Genomic DNA, 22,253 nt, shown 5'->3' with positions numbered 1-22,253 from the left:
GAAAAAAAAAGGCAAAAGCCTGGATTTTTGTGCTTGTATTGTTTTTTTAGTGTCATGTGCTGATTACTGGCTGTGTGATGTTGGCAAGGCCTTTTACCTCTTAGCCTGTTTCCTTTGAAAAATTGGGATAGTAACAAGTACTTGTGGAACTGCTGACTTAACAAATAGGAGTTACCACAGAAAAGCTAGCTCACTTTGACTGCATCCAGCTGTCCATGGTGCTGCCCGGATGAGGTATTTGTTGCTGCTGTGGTTGCCTGCTTACAATAATACATAAGTTCCAAGTCACTATAAAATAAATAAAAATAAACGGGAGTTACCTATAGTTGGTGGATTGGGTTCAAATGGACTTTCTTTGTGCCTAGTGGGAACTTGGGGATGTTGTGGCATCTCCAGTTCTTAAAAGGTAAATAGGGTTCGTCTCAGTCTTCTGTGCTTTGTGCTATGCCTCCAGCTTCCAGAAGCCACTCTATGTATATATGTGTGGATGAGCTGATGGTGACTGACATTTAGAAATAATCCAGAAGCTCTGAGCCCTGCACCTAGTTGTCCTTTGTCTTCACAGTTTGGAGTTTGAGAATCAGAAGACTCGTTTGGGCATCCAGTTGGATTTTGAAAAGAACCAACTGAAGGAGGACCAGGATAAAGTACATATGTGGGAGCAGACAGTGAAAAAAGATGAAAATGAAATAGAAAAGCTCAAGAAGGTAAGGAAAGAGAAAATTGAAAGAAAAATTGAAATAGGTGTGACAAACAGAAGGCTAATGTCTTGCATTTATAGCACTCTCATCTAAGTGAATAAGAAAAGCACCAAGAGCAAGATAGAGGGGAAATAAGTAAATGGCACAAGTAATTCAAGAGAGTCAAATAGCCCATAAACATGCAATTAATTTAGCTTTATCAGATATTAGAGAAATGCAGATGAAAGCAACATTTGAGTATAATACTTTTACTATTATGTTACCCAAGATTTAAAAACTAAAGAACAGTGTATTGGTGCAAGAGACCAGTATTCTTCAGCAATGTGGCACCATCCATAAACACTCTTCAGAATGCTTTTATACCCTCTGACCCAGTAATACCTGAAAAGATAACCAGAATTCTGAAAACGTTGTATAGCACTATTGGTAGTTCTAAATTCCCCTGGGCAAGTAGAATTTAGCAAATTGTACTAAAGTCATAAAGTAATATAGTGACCTAGTCTTCAAACCTTAATAGTACACAGACCCTTTTGGTGGTGGTGGTGGTGTTGTTTTTTGGGGAATGTAGTATTGCTGTGTACTTCAGGCTGGCATTGAACTCACAATATGGCCCCACCTGGCCTCAGTCTTGCAGTGCTTCTCTTGCCTTGACTGAATGCTGGGGTTATAGGTGTGTGGCACCATCTGCACTGGGTACACAAACTTTCTCTTGGCGCTTGGTTTTTTTTCTTTTGTTGTTTGGTTTGGCTTTCGTTTTTGAGGTAGAATCTTTCTGTGTAGTTCAGACTGGCTTTGAACTCACTGATATAACCCAGGTTTACCTCAAACTCACTGTGATCCTTCTGATTTAGCTTACTGAGTACTGGGATTGCAGGTGAGTTCTACCATGCCTGGCTACAGACTGTTTAAAGCAAAACTATTCCTTAAATCTCCAGTCTAAGCCTAAATATTTGATATTACTTAAATATATATGTAGTACACTTAACCAAAAGCCAAGACAGACATAAATTAAATACTCAAAATAAATAAAATTTAATTTTTTAAAAGTAACAAGTTGGGCTGGTGAGATGGCTCAGTGGTCTAAAGCACCTACTTAGAACAAGCTTGGCAAAGCACAGGGACTGCGGTTCAATCCCCCAGCACCACATACCAGCCAGCCCCGCCCCCTGGTGGGCTGAGCTGGCCACACACACACACACACACACACACACACATAAATAAGTAAAAATTTAAAAAAAAGTAACAAGTTTTTAATTAATCTCAGGTACAAGGAAATCAGGGAATGTCAGTAACAATTTTAACCGCTAATCTGTTAGAGCCATATTCTGAAGAACCTTGAGGAATTAGGTTAACTGGTTATTTTCATTATTTCACATATCCACATTACAGTGATATCTTGTTGGTCAAACTCAGTTTGCTCCACATTTGTGTTTGAACACTGAAAAGTTTGAGAACAGAGCATATTTTTTCCCATAAGAAATAATGGAAAACCAATTAATTGGTTCTGGGGCCCAAAAGTTACACTTAGGGAATTTTTAAAAATTTTAAAAAGAAAAAAAGTAAGAAATAACCATAAAACAGTTTCAGAACAGGCTAGTAGGAGAGTAACAACAATCAACACATTGTATGCACAGTAGTTGTTCAGAGTATAGCCATGAAACATTATCCAAAACATTACTAGCACAAACCTTCCCCCTCAGTAAGCCAAGAGAGGGCCGGCGAGATAACTTAGTGGACCTCATGGACCAAAGCATCTGCTTAGGCAAGCACAGGGACTGTGGTTCAATCCCCTGCACCACGTGCCAGCCACCCCTTCCCCCTGGGCGGGCTGAGCCAGCCAGAGTCTGGGCGTGGTGGTGCACCCCTGTACCTAGCATTGAAGATGCTGAAAGCAGGAGGATCACCACAAGTCTGAGCTGCCTAGTGAGACCCTGCAACAACCAAATACATTAAAATGAAAATAAAAAGAAACCAGCTATATAACTATCTTAGCTATCTTGTGTATATATGTAATTATTCTTTTCCCTTCCTTTCTTTTCCCCTTTTTCCTATCACAGTTTTTTTTTCTTTTGAACAGTTTCTTTATTCACAGTATCTGTTACACATGGATTTTTGTTTACTCTTAGATTCTCACACTAGTGAGATAATGCAATTTATATATGTGGTCTGGTTTATTTCACTTAAGAGTATGGTCTTGAGTTGTATCCATTTGCCTATAAAAGTCTCAAGTTTATCATTTTTAATGCTATAGTAGTTCTCACAGTTGCTAGTATCACTTAACTTTCTTTGGAGCCATGGTTATATTATTTTACACAAATAAAATTCCAGAAAAAAAGAAAAATGCTTTAACCCACTAATGCAATGTTGTCAGGGTTGTAGCAGTGCTTAGACTGAAGTGTCACCCCTTTCTGTGGCAAGACACAATATGTGAGTGACTCTCAGCCTGGTTTTCTCACGTTAGATTTTTGTTTTGGTTATCTAGCAAAGCTGCAAACACTGAGCAGATTTTTTTTTTTCAAATTTTGCTGTTCAAGTAACAGAAAGTTGGAGTTTGGAGCCCTTCAACAACTGAGATCACTGTATTTCAAAAAGAAGATGTTCTTAGATTAAATACAAGGTTGGCAACCAAATCCAGTTTGCTAATACAGTGTTCTATTAGCTCTTCTACTTTGTCATCATGACCTTTCCTGGCATTTTCCTTAGTAATCTCTTTTAGCTAATTCTGGATTTGACCCTGCCTTTGAGACCCAACATCTTCAGCTGTACTGTGGTTATGTTGCCCACAGCCATTTGTAGTAACTGTAGATGAATAGTATCTCATCACCCACTAGCATAATCTTGACATACTTAACACTCTGAAGGAGCTTTCTCAAACTTAGCCTGATATCTACTAAGCGGGATTACCAAGATTCCTAGGGACCCACAGAAAAAATGACGAGCAGATTGCAAATAATTCTAGAGCCAGAGCCTCAAGCATTCCAACCTCAAATTCAGGCTAGCTATGGTAATTCAGCACGATAGATGATGGTATTTTGCTAAAACCATGTCACTTCACAGTGTGATTATGCTAGTAACTGCTACAGCTCATTTCTTTTCCATTAACCAGGCATGTACAACTATGTATTGTGTGATGATTGTTTTCTTAACACATTTCCTCTTTAAATTGCCATCAAATTTTTATCCCTTTCAACATTCCTTCCTAGGGTGAATAATCATTTGGTTATTCTTTTTTTTTTTTCATTTGATTATTCTGTCTGCTTATATTTGCTACTTGTGTATTTTCTTTATTAACCCCTAATGATTATAGTAGTCCTCTTTGGTGTCACTGCAGTTACAGATCAAGCAGTAAAATCCTGAGCCAGGACTAGATTTATATCTAGATGATCCAGAATAATGTGTTCAGTGATCTTTTATTTTGAAATAATTTTCAGTTTATCAGAAAATTGCAGGAATAGAACAGTCATCCCTTGGTGTCTATGAGGGACTGGCTCTAGGACCACTGCCTCCCACACACTAAAATATGAGGATACTCAAATTCCTCATATAAAATGGTCTATTGTAGCATATAACCTAGCTACTTACCTTGTACACAGTAAATCATCTCTGTTAGGTACATCTGGTATGTAAACACAGTGATGCTTTGTTTCACAAATTTAATTTGTTCCACAATCCTGGGGAAAATGGCCGTATTTATGTTTGTGCAAAGAAGATAGCTATGATTGTATTCATCACCTAATGCAGAATTTGTAAAGAAGAGCAAAATTTTGCCAAATGCTTCTGTTTGCAAATAAGATTGTTTGCAAACAAAAGCATTTGTGAACTGAGGTACCGTTGCATTTATTATTGAGAGAATAATGCCAAGAAAAATACATCAATTCAGTAGACGTATTTTTTTGTCCTTTTTAGAAGCAAGGACTTGCTATACAGTTCAGGCTGGCCTTGAACTCACTTTGTATCCCAGGCTGGTCTGGAACTCACAGTGATCTTCCTGCCTCAGCCTCCTGAGTGCTGAGATTTGCAAGCATGTGCAGCCACGCCTGACCAAACATAATGTTTTCTTGTGCTTTCAAGTCATGATTGATTGAAGTCACCAATGTATAACCCTTTGGCAGAGGGCCTACTGTCAAAAAAACTCCGCCCTACCTAGCACCAAGATTCATTAGTTACTGTCAACATGTCAACATTTGCTTTTAGAGTCTCTGTATGCTTTTTCTGTGAGCCATTTGAGAATGTGTTGCAGATATATCTTCTTTTATTCAACCTTAAGATCAAAATGGAAAGAATTTGTTTAAAAAGTCAGAACATTATAAGTGAAGCTATAATTCAAATCCCCTTTGTTCCTGACCATTCTCTTTCCAAGTTAGTATGTATTCTTTCAGACCTTTGGGATTTACTTAAATATTTGTATATTCATGAATGTGTACTTATAGTAAGGTTGATATTTTGTGTTTAAAAACATATTTTCTATACTAGTTTTATTTAGAAAAAAATGTTCAAACAGAACAGTAGGGCTCAGTGGTAAAGCACTTTCCTGGCATGCACAAGGTCCTAGGTTCAATCACTAGTATTACCACAAAACAAGAAAATTATGTGAAAAAAATTACTCAGATAAAACATTAAATCAGAATACAAAATACCATACAATCCCGATACATAATACAATGTAGTTTACTAGGTAAAATTGTTTTTAAATAACGCTAGGAGGAAATATGCAGGAATGTTAATTGGTTGTCTCTGGCTAGTAGAATTATGAATGATTCCTCTCATTTTTATTTTTCTATACTTAGAAATTTTGCTATAGTGGGTAGTTTATGTAATAGGACTGCAAGGGCAACTAAATAATTTGCAAAAAGTTGAAAGAAGGCTGAGGGGTGATGGGAGGCTTGTAAAGGCAGAGCTTGTTGATAAGAAGCTCCACACACTGCCTGGTGACAAGGATGAGGCAATAGAAGATCCCAAAGTGAGATGGGAAAGTCCTCATCTCTTTTCCTGTTTTCCCTGCTGAGACCAGGAGGAACAAAGACACATGAAGATCATAGATGAGACCATGGCCCAACTACAAGACCTGAAGAATCAGCACCTGGCCAAGAAATCAGAAGTAAATGACAAGAATCATGAGATGGAGGAGATTCGTAAGAAACTAGGAGGTGCCAACAAGTGAGTGGGTTCAGCCCCAGGGTGGTAGGAGGTAGGTAGAACAGGCAGCGTGCCGGATTTGGGTCTCACTTAGCTCCCTGGACCTGTTTAGGGAAATGACCCATTTACAGAAAGAGGTGACAGCTATTGAAACTAAGCTTGAACAGAAGCGCAGTGACCGCCACAACTTACTACAGGCGTGCAAGATGCAGGACATCAAGTTGCCACTCTCAAAGGGCACCATGGATGATATTAGTCAGGAAGAGGTGAGTATTATGGCTGATGGTAGGAATGGACTGTGGGTGTTAACCAGGATGAATGTGACTAGAAAAGGCAGGTGACAGAGGGACAGTGAGGGGCATAAAGAACAAGTGATGGGCCAAGTGTGATAGTACACACCTGTAATCCCAGCATTTAGGAGGCTTAGGCAGGAGGATTGTCATGAGTTGAGACCAGCCTGGACTATAAAGTGAGCTCAAGGCCAGCCTCAACTGCACAGTGAAATCCTGTCTGAAAAAGACAGAAAAACAAAAACAAAGGATGTAGAAGAAATGAACAAGGTGAATTAGTTAAGGCGAGTGAGGTGAAAAGTGGTTCTGGTGTGAGAGGGAGGGTGGCTTGAAAATTGTGTTGCAAGCCAGTGAGTGATGTGAGAGTTAAGTTAGCGGATGAATTCATTAACCTTAAGGACTTGGGCTATGTTGTGTTAGCTCCAGCAGGTCGTGGATATTGGTAAGAGTGAGAAGGGATGGATGTTAGCCAAGAGCAAAGGAAGATGAGAATATGGAGGAACAAAGTGATGGCTTAGCTGCAGTGAGGGAGGTTGGCCAGGAGAGGGTTGAGTAATGGACATTGTCAGTGCAGAGGTGAGGAAGCTTAGTTACAGGAAAGGGAACGACATTAACCATTACAGATGTTGAGGTATTTTATCCATTGGAAGTGAAGAATGCTAGCCAGGGGTGGAGAACATTAGCTACATTAGCTATAAGGAAACCTACATATATTTTGTCTTAAAATATACATATATCTCAGTCCTGTGCATCTTCCTCTTCCAAGGAGCATTCAGTTTAATTCAATAAAATATTTTCAGCATGAAAATTTTTCTGGACATCATGATGGCATGTAGCATTATTACCTTTAATCCTAACCGTATCCCTGTGAGCCAAGCATTGTCCCCATGAAGAAATTTGGGGTGGGGACATGTAATTAAGATAAAGTGCTTACCCAAAGTACATAGCTCCTAGATTCAATTCCCAGAACTGCAAAAATTGTGTGTGGGGGAGTTGACCTCGCAATCCAAGATCATGACCTGCCTAAGATCAAACTGTTAAATACAGCCCAATTTAAAAATTGGGTCTCTTTTGTTTGCCCCAGAAGTGCTGCAGAGGTGACCCAGCCACCACTTAGAAGGATACTCATGACTAGTCTGCTCCATTTGACCGTTGCTCTCACCATTGCAGGGTAGCTCTCAGGGAGAGGATTCAGTGAGTGGTTCCCAGAGAACATCCAATATCTATGCACGAGAAGCCCTCATTGAGATTGACTATGGGGACCTTTGTGAGGATCTCAAGGTAAGAATCAAGCATGGGAGCATCTTTCCAGCTTCCTTTCCAGTCGGCCCATCTGGGGGCCTATGGCAATATGCAGATTGTGGCTGGAGAAGAGAGCTGGCAAAGAAGGAGGCCCAAGCTGTGAGTCAAGGTCTTCCCCCATCATGTGTACACACAGACATGTGCACACATATCCCACCTTGGCCTCAGGTGTTTCTCAGGACAGTGTCCTAGTTACTGTCCTCATCCTGGGTATCCCTCACTTATCTTGCTTCAGATTCCATCTCTATGCCAGGTCCCACAGGTTATCTCTGTCCCCAGCCTTCCTCCCAAATTTGCCCCTTCTCAGTGCCATGCATGTGCTCAGTCAGAAAGTTCAGCCTTGTGCTTGACTCCTCCTCATCACACTTTACATAATCAGTTACCAAGCCCTATCAAATCTGTCTTCTAAATGTCTATTCAATTCTTCTTTCTTTGTGTTTTGCCCTGTCTCCAGTGCAGGCCTTTTTCATCTCACATAGACTTGCAGTCCTGTCTTTGTCCCAATGCTTTCCCGTTTGTACCTCATTATTATTCCAGGGGAACTTGACTTTGTAGCAAAACAAAACAACACATTTATGGAAATTTTTGAACATATATAGAAGTAAGCCAAACGATGTAATGATTGCCAGGCACCCACTGCCCAACTTCAACAGTTAGTAACATATGGCCAGTCTTATTTTTTATACTCATCACCACTGGACTATTTTAAAGCAAATTCCAGACGTTATTGCATCCATAATTATCTCAACATGTATCTCTAGACTGTGAGCACTCTTAAAAACAAAGCATCATATCTAAGAAAATTGAATTACTCTGTAATAAGTGTTTAGATTTTTATGAAATTTCCCCTACCTCACCTCCTTGTTTGCAGTTTATGTTATGAGGTGTTAAGTGAGGGCTACATGTTAAAATTGACCTCTTCTAATCTTTAACATTTTTGTATCTCTTTTTATTTTCTTCTTTGTATTTATAGAAAAAATTGGGTCATTGGTCTTGTAGAATTTTTCTACATTTCTGCTTTAAAATAATTATTTCAGACCTGAAGTGGTATGGATGATATGACATTGGAGGTGAAGTTGATAACTTTTGAGCTGAGTAATAGGTACTTGGAATTACATTATATTATTCTGAGTTTCTGTGTATATGTGATAACTTACATAATACAGTTTTTAAAAATTATTGGGTTCAAGTGAAGATCCATGTTAGCATTTAGCAAATTGGTTTTAGCAGTTATTAGCAATTGCTGCCTAGATCTGTTAAAAATTTATTTTCTGTTAAGATTTTCAAAGTGGTAATTTTCTAATTTTGTCCTTTCTCCATTTATTAGTGGGAATTATGAAAGGAATTTTCCCACATCAGCTATTTAGTTCCCCTTCTCTATGTTTTGTTTTTAAATTTTTATTTATTCATTTGGTACAGGGTCTTGCTATGTCTCAGCCTCCCCAGTGCTGGGATTACAGGTGTGCACCACCTCGCCTCTTTCGGGGCCAGCACGACATGCAGTACTAGGTATTGAACTTGGATCCTTGTACTTGTCAGGCAGGTGCTTACACCACCAAGCTATCTCCCCAGCCCCTTATCTATGGTTTTGCTTTCAAGTTTTTAGTTTCTGTGGTCAGCTGTGATCTGAAAATATTAAATGGAAAATTCCATAAGTAATTTAAAGGGTTTAAATTGTATGCCATTCTGAGTAACATGAAGAATCTCTTAGCTTTACTCTATATCCCTGAGAACATGAGTCTTTTGTGTGGTGTATCCATACTCTACACATTATCCCTATACATTATTCACACAGTCATCTTAGTTATCAGATCAATTCTGATGATATCACACTGCTGTGTATAAGAATGGTTACTATTTTAGGCCACACAGATAGCTCAGTGGATTAAAGCACCTGCTTAGGCAGAGCTCAGAGACTGGGGTTTGATTCCCATTGTGCTATGCCAGCCCCACCCCCTGGGCACACTGAGACAGCAATTGAGACTGGGCATGATGGCACATGCCTGTAATCCCAGTGTTTGGGAGGCTGAAAACAGGAGGATCACTACAAGTCCGATCTACGTAGTGAGACCCTGTAGACCCTGTACTAAATACATAAAAAAAGAATGGTTACTGTCTTAGCTGTTACTTTCTCATTGCTGGGACAAAATACCTGATACCTACCAGTTAAAGGAGAAAAGATTTGTTCTAGCTCGTATTTTGTAGGAGTTTCACGTACATAGTTGGTTGATTCCAAGGCAAGGTGAGATTTCCAAGAGCATGGCAGAGTAGAAACAGTCTAAGGCAGGGCAGGCAAAAAAAAAACAATTGCAGCAGGCCTCCCTTTCCCTTTTTATTCCATTCAGGTTACAAGTCTATCTGTTGGTGCTACTTATACTCTGGGTGAGTCTCCTGTCTTCTGTCTTCAGTCAATCCATTCTGCCACACCAGAACTATACTAATCCAGTCTTTGGACTAACCTGATTATATCAAACACCCATGATCCCAGTCATTCCTGAAAACCCCAACTGGGAGCACTTGAGGCTTTGGGGAACATTTAGATGTAAGCCTGTGGTACTGAACCTGTGGCACATGAGTTGCAGTTGTCTGTCTGTTATTATTGAAAGTTCTAAAAGGTACACCATCACTGATATAAACCATAGCATTTACCTAGTAGTATTCATCTTGCTTCATCTTACCATGTAGGCATTCTATTATCTCACATCACTTCCACAAGAAGAGAAGGACAAATACAGTACAATAAAATATTTTGAAAGGCCACATTCACATAACTTTTATTACAGTATATTGTTATAATTCTTTTATTTTTAGTTAATCTCTTACTTTGCCTAACTTAAAAATTCAATTTTTATCATAGGTATGTATGTATAAGAAAAAATAGCTATGATTTAAAAAATAGATATGATTAATATTTAATATATGATTAAATATCTGTGATTTCGGGCATTCCCTGGAGGTTTTAGAATGTGTTCCCTGTAGCATAGGGGAGCTACTGAACAGTTGGTACAGGACAGAAACAATAGTTAATTCCATTGTTTACCAGTTTGGGGCAATGATGAATTAATTCACCTTCTTCAAAGGTGACCAATGAGATTATAATTTATATTCGTTATAAGTTTAGTTATATTATTGGCTTTTGGTTTGGTTTTGGTACCAGGGATTGAACTCAAGACTTACATTTACCAGGCAGGCGTTTATTCTACTGAGCAATCTCCCTGGCCCAAGGTTTGTTTTTTTGAGACAATCTCACTATATAGCATGGGCTCTACTAGAACTTCTTAGGAATCTCCTACCTCAGCCTTCCAAGTGCTGGGATTACAATTGTGTACCAACACCCCCTACTGTAAATGTAAGTATGTGAGGTTTGTTTTAGTTTTTTGGAGTAATTTTTCTTTTTTATCTGTATATACTTACAGTATAGAATGGTTACATTCCTTGTGGGGGGTTGGTACATGTGTATAAAATAAATTGTTTTCTTATCAACTTCCCATCCCTACCTTCTCCCATCTCTCTCTCGCTCACTCTCTCTCTGTCTCTTTTTCTGTGTCCCCTTTTAACAAGATCTATCACCTTCTTTTTTTTTAGTATTTGATGTATATGTATTTAATATGTTTTAAATTTTTATTCACTTAAAGAATGAGCTTAAAACAGGGAAACACCATTTTTTAAACAGAAAAAACAATAAAAACTGACACAGAATTTCAAACAAGATGTCTCCTTACTTCTTGTTACCTTTTATTTAGCTCTTTGCTAATATTTTAAATTTCTCACATAAAAGAAAGTCTGCTGTTTAAACTAGTATGCCTGGGCTGCGGAGATAGCTCAGCAGTCTTAAGTGCCTGCCTAGGCAAGCACAAGAACCTGGGTTCGATCCCTAGTACCACATGCCATGTCAGCCCTGCTCCAGGTTTCCAGAGCTAGCCAAGACTGGGCATGGTGGCACACACCTGTAATCCCAGTGTGGGGGAGGCTCAGACAGAAGGATCACTACGAGTCTAAGCTGCATAGTGAGACCCTGCACCAGATACATAAAATTAAAAACATGAATAAATAAAAAACCAAGCATGCCTGAATTATTTCATTGGATTTTTTGTGGGGTTTTTGGAGGGCTTTTTTGTATCATCAATCTCAGGACCTTGTACTTGCCAGATGAGCACTGTGTCACTGAGCTATATCCCTGGCCCTTTGTTGGATGTTACCATATCAAAGTGCATCCATTTGCCTACAGATGACTCAGGTTTATCCTTATGTGGCAGAGTAGTACTTCTTCATATATACGTACCACATTTTCTTATCCATTCATCTGTTAATAGATGCTATTTGCAAGATTCAACTAGCATGAGTTGTACTGCTATAAACATGAATATGCATCTATCACTGTAATATGATGTCTTTAATTTTCTGACAAATACCCATACTGATTTCCGTAATTGTTGTACTAGTTTACATTCCCACCAACAGACTAGAAAGGTTCTTTTTCTCCTGCAGCCACATAAGCATTTATTAGTTCATTTCTTGATGATACTCATCCTTTCTGGAGTAAGATAGAATCTCAGCATTGTTTTGTTTGCATTTCTCTGAAGGCCAGAGATGTTCAATATTTGCTCATGTATTTATTGGTCATTGTTCTTCTGAGAAGAGTGTTTTCATTTATTTCAGTTGCCAAATTTTTTGATTGCATATTTTTAGGCTATATTTCTTGGAATTCTTTATATATTCTTCATAGTAGACCTCTGCCTGACCAAGAGCTGACAAGAATATTTTCCCATTCTGTAGATGAACTCTTTACTCTGTTAATTGTTCCTTTAACAAATGGAATATGATCCCATTATTTGATTCTCGGTAATTTTTTTGGGTGCCTCTGAGGTTCTGTTCAGAAACTCCTTTCCTATGTCTATGTTTTTAAGAGTTCTACCTATTTTTTTTCATCCATCAGTTTTTTTCTGTTTTAATATTCAGCTCTTCGATCCATTTTGATGTTTGTTTAGTACACAGTGAGAAATACAAGTTGGCTTCAATTTTCTGCATGTAAGATAGCCAGTTTTTCCAGCACCATTTGTTAAACAAGCTATCTTTCCTCCAGTATATGGTTTTGGCCCCTTTGTCAAAGGTCTTAGGTCTGAATGTGCCTGCGATTGCTTCTGCATCTTCTGTTCTGTTCCACTGACACACATGTCTGCTTTTGTGCCAGTCTCATACTGTCTTTATCATGGTAGTTTTGTGCAGCAATAGGACTTGGAGCCCAAGATTATGATGCCTCCTGATTTGCTCCTGTTGCCCAGGATGGATTCCGTGATTCTGGGTCTCTTCTGATTCCATATGAATTTTAGGATTATGTCCTCTAGGTCTGTGAGGAATGCTGTTGGCATTTTGAGGAACAAGGGACATTGTCCCATTTTCTGATGTTCTATTTGACCTCCTTTTTTTAAAGTACTGTAGTTCTCTTTGTAGGAATCTTTGACTTACTTGGTGAGGTTAATCCCTTTTTGTGGGGCGGGGGCTTCCTGGAAATCAAACTCAGGACCTTTTGCTTGCCAGGCAGGCACTTATGCTGCTGAGCTATCTCACTTGCCCAGGTTAATTCCTAAGTATTTCACTTTTTTTGTATTTACTACAGGGTCTACAGGGTCTCACTACACAGATCAGACTCGTAGTGATTCTCCTGTTTTCAGCCTCCCAAGTGCTGGGATTACAGGCATGTGCCACCATGCCAGTTTCATTCGCGGTCTCAGCACACCCCAGGGTTGGGGCCGGGGCCAACCTGTCATGTGGAGCTGGGGATCAAACCCCTGTCCCTGCGTCTGCCTAAGCAGGTATCACTTTTTTTTTTTTTGATGCTATCACTGGTATTGTTTTCCTAATTTCTTTCTCAATGGGGTCATTATGGTTGTACAGGAATGCTGCTGATTTTGGCTTGCTAATGTTGTAACCTGGTGCACTACTGAATTTGGTTACTAATTGTAGGGTCCTCTCATAGAAATTTTTATGTCTTCTACAGAGGAACATGTCATCTGCAAATAATGGCAGTTTGACTTCTTTTTTTCCTATATGTATCCCTTTTTTTCTTTGTCTTTCCTGGTTGCTCAGGCTAATGTTTTCTGTACTGTATTGGTCAGGAGTGGTGATACTGGACATCCTTGTCTTGTTCCTGATTTTAGAGGAACAAGAACAAATGTTCAGGTTTTTCCCATTTAATGTGGGGAATGTGGGCTGTTGGTTTGTCATAAATGGCTTCTATCAGATTGAGATAAGGTCCTTCTACACCAGTGGTGGCAAACCTATGACACACGTTTCACAGCGGGCTATTTGTATCATTAAAAGCTTGAAAGATCCACCATCACTGCTCTACACCTGCATTCTTCAGGGTTTTTATCATGAATATCATGAGTGGATGTTGGGTTTTGTCAGAGGATTTTCCTGCATCTATTGACATGATTATCTGATTCTTATCCTGTGTCTGATCACATTTATTGAATTTATTGATTTGGATATGCTGAACCACCTCAAGGTACTTGAGGTACTTGGTGATGGTGTCGGATCTCTTGGATGATTTAATGCATCTGTGTGCCAGTGTAGGGGTACCTTTGTTCATGAACTCAATTCTTTCCCAATTCTGTTGAAGATGGCCACATTTGTGTTCATGCAGGGAAGCTGCCTGTGGTCATGTTCATCACCCCATGTGGAGTTTGCAAATGAAGGCAAAATTCTGACGAGTTGTTCACAGACAGAAATGTTGGTGAGCCAATGTATTACTGTACCTTGTTGAGGATTTTTACATGGATATTCATGAACTAGATTGGCCTGTAGTTCTTTTTTGGTGGGATCTTTGTCTGGTTTTGGCATGAGGGTAACGCAAGCATCCAGGAATGACTCTGGGAGTACTCCTCCTCTCTCAGTTTCATTAAAGAGTTGGAGGGGTATCGATTGGTGTTAAATCTTCCCTGAAATTCTTGTGGAATTCAGCAGTGAATCCATCAGGCTTTTATTAGTCGGTAGGTTTTTTTGAATTACTGTTTCAGTTGCATTGCCAGTTACTGGATTCTAGGAACTGCCTGATTGCTGTGACCCATGATTATTCAAGTGTATAGTCTTTATAATTTCCCTGTGCTTGACTAATTCCTGTGGTTTCTTTTGCCATTGATTCTCATTTCGTTGCACTAGGTCTGATAATACGCACGGGATAATCTCAGTTCTTTTGAATTTACATGACTATTTGCCTGCTCTCCAGGCTAGTATGTGGTCTGTTTTGGAGAAAGGCCCATGTGCTGCTGAGAAGAATGTGTATTCTGTTGTTGGGTGGAATACTGTCGATATATATTAAGTCCGTTTGTTTGAAGGTTTGGTCCACCTCTGACATTTCTTAGTTGATTTTTGTCTGGTTGACATGTCTATTTGTGACAGTGTGGTTTTGGGGTCCATCACTATAATCGTGCTGATGTTTATCTTTTAAGTCTAGTAGTGTTTGATTTATGAAGCTGGGTGTACCAGTGCTCTGTGCGTATGTTTATAATCTCTTCCTGTTGAAGTGTGTCTTTAATGAGCGTGGAGGGCTTTCTTTGCCTCTTCTGATCAGTTTTGGCTGGAAGTCTATTTTGTCTGGAAATAGAATAACTACTTCTGCTTATTTTCTGGTTCTCATTGTATAGAATATTCTTGCCCATCCTTTGAGTTTTTTACTGTATGCATTTCTTTTGGGGTTAGATGTGTTTCTTATATACAGCATCCTTTGGGTTTTGTTTCTTGTTGCAGTTTACTAATTTATGTCTTGATTGCTAAATTGAGACCACTCAGGTTATAACTTATTGCAGAAAAATAATTTACTTATTCTGGTGATTGCTTTACTTTCATGCTACTGATTCCCTTTTTCTCCCGCTATTGTTTACCCTTCCTGCTGTATTCTGTCAGATTTTTTTTTTTGCATCGTTGTTGTCATTGTCTCTTTCTAGGGTATCCTGTGGAAGCTTTTGAAGTGCTGGTTTGGTGGTCATGAATTTCATAAGGTTCTCTTTGTGAAAAGAGAAAAGACCTTATTTCTCCAATTTTGAAAGAGCATTTTGTAGGGTATGTTCAACTGGATTGTACAGTTTTCTTTTGGGGCATGAAACTTACTACTTTTTGGCCTTTCAAGTCTTGTATTTAGAAGTCTGCTGTAATAACAATGTATTTACCTTTGTAAGTGATTTGTTGTTTTTCTTTAACAGCTTGTAGGGTTCTGTCCCTTTATCGTGCAATCTTGACTGGTGTGCTATGGAGAAATTCTTCTTTAATCATGGCTATTTGGGGTTCTATATGTCTGCATGCTTCTTTCTCCATTCTTGGGAAATTTTTCTACTGTAATTTCTGTAAACTTTTGTTGTTAAATGCTATGAGTGTTATCCTCTGATTTTTTACTAATTCTGTTTAATCTTAGATTTGTGTCATTTAGCAGCTGTTAGATCACTTTATCATTTTCTCTTGTTTTTAAGGTATGTGGATAATTGGTCGCTGACATCAGTACTTTTTTTTTTTTTTGGTACCAGGAATTGAATTCAAGACCTTGCACTTGCCAGGCAGGTGCTGTGCCACTGATGTATATGCCTGACCCATCATTGTCTTCTTGTTATGACACTGTTCTCACATTGGTCACTTGTGCCTATACTTTCAGTGGGATTTTTAATTTCCTAGATTTCTATTTGATACCTTTTCATGGACTATAAAACTTGTCTTCAGGGAGCTGGGGAGATGGCTCAGTAGAGTAAGTGCTTGCCTTGCAAGCGCAAGGGCCTGAGTTCAATCCCCGGTTCCACAAAAAAAAACCCAAAAAAACAAACTTGTCTTCAGTAAACTTGTCATTCATGTTTTGTATTGTTTTGTTTAGCTCAGCTAGCTTTTTATTAGTATTTTCTGTAAACTTGCTGATCATTTTGTTTGTTGTATTTCCATTATCCATTTAGTTGTATCTTTGAGTTTGCCAAACACCTTATTGTTCTGTTCACTCTCATTAACTCACTTGCTTTTTTTCCGTATGCTGATCTTTGTAGGTGAATTACAGTGAAAAGACTTCAGTAACATGAAGGGAGATCTTTTTAGTTAGCATCTGCTTTTGAATGATCTACTCCGTAGCAGCACACACCTATAATCCCTGTATTTGGGAGGCTGGTGAAGGAAGAACACCACAAGTTCAAGGCTAGCCTAAACTGCAGAGCAGTATGCTTAACTATAGGTGATTTCCCTCTGTCCCAAGATCCAACTGGCCCTGTTAAATTATGGGAGGAAAATACAATATAATTGGCCCACCATCTAGTTCTCTGTTAATAGACCACAGTATTGTTAGTATCACAAAACCAATCCATCCAGATATACAGAAAACCAGTTAATAGCAACAACTGTGTTGCCCTGGCAGTAGCAACAAGATTAACTGCAGTAAAAGTGTCAGAAACAAACTGGATATTACTGTAACATAAGAACCAATAATATATCACCCTTAACCATAGAAATATGATCTATAGCTATATCATAAACACTAACAAAGCAAATATTGGCATACTGTAAATACCTACTAAATACAACCAATATATGTCCACTAACAATAGAAAAGAATTCAACAGTAATAATAGAGATTTAAGTATCTAAAGATTAATAAAGTTTAATGGTTATACTAGTAAAATAGAAGGCTTAGGAAATGGGAGAATGAAAACAAGAAAATTTTTTAAATTAAGCAGTGGAAGATAGGAGAGAAGAATGAGAGAATGCATTGTTAAGTGTAAGGAAATTAACAATTAGATTAAGGAGAATGAGAGGGCTGGGGACGTAGATCATTGGTACAGCACTTACTGGGCAAGCATGATGTCACCAAAGAGAGCAAGCAAGTGTGAGAGAGCTGCCAACCTTTTCCCACTTTACTTTGTGTCTGCAGAGAAAGGTCCCCTCCTGAGGAGTCAAGGTGAGCTTTCTAGACTGCGTCATTCAGGTATTTTTTTTCTGTATTTAGGACAGGATGTACAGGGTCTCACTACATAGATCGGACTCTTAGTGATTCTCCTGTTTTCAGCCTTGCAAGTACTGGCATTACAGGTGTGCGCCACTACGTCCTGTGTCAATTCCTCAGCCTGCCCCAGGGGCAGGGCCGGCCTGACACCTAAGTTTTTTGAGACTGGGAGACTCTGACTCTGTCTATAAATCAAGCTGGCCTTGAATTCATTATGCAGCTCAGGCTGGCCTTGAACTCACAGTGATCCTACTGCCTCAGCCTCAAATTCTGGGATTAAAGGCATGTACCACCATGCCTGGCAAACTGCTTCATTCTTTAATCTGCATTGTGCATTATTTTTTCTAGTTTCTTTGTAGTTTCTAGTTGATCTGTCAGCTCCCTCCAAATTTCTAGGAATTTTTTCCTCTTCACTAAGTTGTTCTTTTCCAGGTATCTTGATCCTGGTTCTCAGAGAGGCTGTATTTTGCTGATTGCTATTCTGCCATTTTTTTCTCCCTCTTTGTTTTTTATGGTAGTGAGGATTCAACCCAGGAAGTGCTGAACTACATCCTCATCTGTTTTTAAATTTTGAGTCTCACTAATTTCCCCTGGCTGACCTCAAATTTATTTATTTATTTTTTTTAAATGCCAAGATAAGAAACAATTTATTATAGAGAGAAGAAAAATTTCTCATCCAAAATATAGAAATCTGTACAACTTTGCCACAATCAGTATACATGAACTGTACAAATTTACACCAGTTCATAATTTACCAAATAAAAGATGACTAACAAAGTTCACAAAATAGATGGTGGTTTGTGGAAAAAGACTTTTACCCAATTAAGTACAAGGAAAGTTACAAACCAGACCTCCACTTTCTAAAAATAAGAAGTTTACTCAGTCTTAGAAAACTACAAGCTAGCAAATGTACAGAGAGCTGGCTGGTGCTAACACCACAGTTGAGACAGTGTCTTTTTTAAAGCCTGTTGCCATGGCAGATTCTGGTCACTTGCTACTTTCAAAGCCAAAAACACAATAAAAGGTCTGACCATTTCCGCATGACCTCAAATTTATAATCTCCTGCCTCAGCTTCCCAAGTCGCTGAGATTACAGGCATGCATCACCATACCTAGCTTCATTTTTCTTCTTGCTGGTCATATTTTTCTGTTTTTGACCAGTGGGAGCCACCTCAACTTGATTTTTGTTGATTTTAGATTTTTATTATGGAAAATATCACATGCAAATGTAAAATAATAAAATACTCCTTATATGTATTAACAGCTTGAACAACCGTTGGTTCATTGCCAGACTTGTTTCATATGCACTTTCTACACACTCTGTCATAGACTTGGACATATTTCATTTGTTAATATTGCAGATTGTGTTTCTAAAAGTAATGAAAATTAGAGTCATTATCATGGCTCTAAAATAATTTTTGGGCTGGTAATGAGAAGAATTTTTTTTGGCTGGCTCAGGCTGCCTTAAGGGTGGGTCGGGTAAGGCATGGAGAGCTGGAGATAGAACCGCAGTCCCCTGCGCCTGACTGGATTTGCCCCAGCAGGCGCTTAAACAACTGAGCTAACCCACAAGCCCCCTGGGCTAGTAGTGTAGTAGCTCAGTGGTAGTGTTTACCTAGCATGATCAAGGTCTTGATTTGTTCTCTGGCATTGCAAATAAAAGAATCATTAATGCAGTTGGTGTTACATGTACCTGATTTTTCTGTATATAGATATACACATTCTTATAGTTTATTTGCTTAAATTGGAGTCAAATGATTCATTGCAAGGTCAGGGGATGTAGCTCAGTGGTAGAATATTTGGCTAGTGTATGCAAGACCCTGCATTCCATCCGCTGTACTGGGGAAAAGAAGGGTGATTGATCAGTGGATACATAATGCATTACTTGATGTCTCATGTATCGTTTAACCTGTAGAGCCTCTGTTTTTATTTTCCTTGCAGTATTTTTTAATCATTCATTCATTCATTTACTTGCTACAGGGTCTCACTACATAGCTTGGACTCGTAGTGATCCCCCTGTTTCAGCTTCCCCAGTGCTGGGATTACAGGTATGCACCACCATGCCCAGTTTCGGTGGCTGGCCTGGCACCCAGGGCCGGCATGATATGTGGTGCTGGGATCGAACGTGGATCCTTGCACTTACCAGGCAGGCGTGTTGACTACTGAGCTTTCTCCCCAGTCCTGCAGTCTTTTTTCTATGTTGAAAGAATTGACTCACTTTTCCTGAAGGATTTTCAAAGTTCTGTACTCTGATTATACCCTATAATGTTAAAACTATCTTCCCCAAATGAAACAAAAAAGATTGTCCTGTTATTCCTTATAGTTCTTTAAATGGTTAGTGTGTGTCTTGTCCCATCCTGCCCAGTAGGAGTGCATTCAATACTATAAATTAGTGCTGTTCAGAAGAGATAAAATGTGACCCCCATGTGTAATTTTAGACTTTCTCATAGCCACATTATAAAAAGTAAAAAGCTACAATTAATACATTAGCCAGCTATGGCCATAAGGTATTGTTTTAGTGTGTGTACAATATGATTTTTTTTGGCATAGAGTCTTGTTGTATAGTTCAGGCTGGCTTTGATCTCACTATGTATCCCAGGGTGGCCTTGAACTCTTTCACAGAGATTCTCCTGTCTCAGCCTCCAGAATACTGGGATTACAGGTGTGTACCACCACAACCAGTCTGAATTTTTTGTGTGTTTGCTTTTTGAGACAGGATTTAGCTCTGTTTTCCAAACTGGCCTTGAACTTGCAGACACCTATGATCGTCCTACCTCAGTCTCCCTAGTAGTGGAAACTTTAAAGGCACACACCACCACAGTTGGCTTTAAAAATTATTGATACTTAAAGATATTTTTTCCAGGTAGCTCAGTGGATTAAAGCACCTGCTTAGGCAGATGCAGAGGTCAGGGGTTCAATCCCTGGCATGCTATGCCGGCCCGGCCCCTGGGGCACACTGAGACAGTGATTGAGACTGGGCATGGTGGCGCGTGCCTGTAATCCCAGCGCTTGGGAGGCTGAAAACAGGAGAATCACTGTGAGTCTGATCTATGTAGTGAGACCCTATAGACCCTGTACTAAATACAAAAAGAAACCTAAAAAACTTTTTTTTATAGTCTTAAATCCAGTATGTATTTTATACTTACAGCACATCTCAGTCAGATGCTAAAAAATTCCTTGGCAATTCTTGATCTGTATTTAGATTTCCTAAAATTTACAGTTGAAAAAGACCCATATATCCAAGTTGCTCCCCATGTACTTAAAATTTTTCTAATAACTGAATTGGGTATCTGGTTTTCAATTTAAATGAGTTGAAGTTCCAGAGATTTTATAGTTCAGTCACACTAGCCACCTTTGAGGTGGTCAGTAGTTCCATGTGGCTCTCAGTATCCCTATTCTTAATGTTATATCTCTTCAGAAGGTGCATTATGTTGAGTTGTGTTCATAATTAGGGATAATTCATCCCACAATTATAAAGTGTCAGTTGCCAAGTCCCTGAATGCTAAATGTATACTTTCATCTTCTTCATTTAAGTAGACATTTTTATTAGTACTTTACTATCTTGTGCTTTGTTCCCTAACAGTATTTTGCCCAGTGGTGCTTGCATTTTTATTTAATTTGTTTCATAATTATGTGACATCTTCCTGTGGTCCTAGAATCAAAAATTGAAAATGTGGTACATGATGAGAACTCTAGCTTCTGTTGTCCCCTTTCACCTCTCTTTCTTGATAGGTCACCCTTTTAATGTATCTTGGATTATCCTGTGTTTTGTCTTTAAAATACTACTGTATCTTCATTCAAGTATATTCATGTTCTTTCTCCTTCTTAGATTAAGGCTAGTGTACTCTTGTATATGTTTTGTATTTCACATAAAAGCCCGTCCTGAAGACCACTCCATGGTAGTATATAGAGATCTTCAAAAGGAATTTCTAACATGTAAATATATTCATGTTTTACTTGTTCTTTTAACTCATTCAGTGGTCTCCCTTGGGGAAAAGGCTAACCATTTTAAGCCAGAGATAGCAAACCTATAGCACATATGCCGCACTCATCTGTTTGTTATTGAAAGCTCTTAACGATTTGCCATCATTGTGAGACTTCCATAATCTGGCTTCTACTTGTCAACCGTATTTCCCCCAAAATAAGGTTGACTCTTATATTCATCTTTGAAATAGAGCTTCTTTGTAGGTGATGTCTTATTTTTTTATATACAATAATCTACATTTATTCATGTATTAAAATCTACATCTATTCAAATATAGTCGTGTCTAACCATATACAGTGTAGCAGGACAGTCCTGTGACTTTTTTTTTTTTTTTTTTTTTTTTTTTGGCGGAACCAGGGATTGAACTCAGGACCTTGCACTTGCCAGGGAAGCGCTTATTCCACTGAGCCATATCCCCGGCCCTCTGTGACATTTTTTTCTTGTCTCTTTTCATATATTACCTTTTTTAAAAAAAAACAAACGTTTAGTTGAGAGAGTATAGCAGTAATTGATATGACATTAGAAGCAGTACACATTTAGAAACCAGTGCACTGTGTCCATTAGAAAACATGATGGGGGCTGGGGAGATAGCACAGTAGAATAAGTGCTTGCTTGGCAAGCGCAAGGGCCTGAGTTCAAACCCCGGTTCCACCAAAAAAGCCCTGCATGATATATTGAATTATGAAGATTCATGTTAGGTGCAAGTATGTCTATTAATTATCTAATACGCACATTATTTATTCATTGTACTGTACTCTGTCCATTCAGCAACAAGTCTCGGGGCTGGAGAGATGGCTCAGTGGTCTAAAGCACCTACTTAGAACAAGCTTAGCAAAGCGTCAGGGACCACAGTTCAATCCCCAGCACCACATG

General features: G+C 38.8%; 1 protein-coding gene across 2 annotated transcripts in view; it reads left to right on the top strand.

Moving 5' to 3' along the window:
* Nucleotides 1-22,253, top strand: part of Smc1a (structural maintenance of chromosomes 1A) — a 47,684-nt gene that overhangs the window by 18,138 nt on the left and 7,293 nt on the right. For both annotated transcript variants that reach the window (XM_004647893.3, XM_023708172.1), the window contains exons 16-19: nucleotides 566-707; nucleotides 5,713-5,858; nucleotides 5,950-6,103; nucleotides 7,298-7,408. In XM_004647893.3, the coding sequence (XP_004647950.1) occupies nucleotides 566-707; nucleotides 5,713-5,858; nucleotides 5,950-6,103; nucleotides 7,298-7,408 (553 nt within the window). The remainder of the gene's footprint in view (nucleotides 1-565; nucleotides 708-5,712; nucleotides 5,859-5,949; nucleotides 6,104-7,297; nucleotides 7,409-22,253) is intronic.

This window comes from Octodon degus, unplaced genomic scaffold, assembly GCF_000260255.1.
Source record: "Octodon degus isolate 3935 unplaced genomic scaffold, OctDeg1.0 scaffold00335, whole genome shotgun sequence".
Classification (NCBI taxonomy): domain Eukaryota; kingdom Metazoa; phylum Chordata; class Mammalia; order Rodentia; family Octodontidae; genus Octodon; species Octodon degus.
Note: the sequence above shows the minus strand (reverse complement) of the source record. Positions and strands in the feature narration are given on the sequence as shown.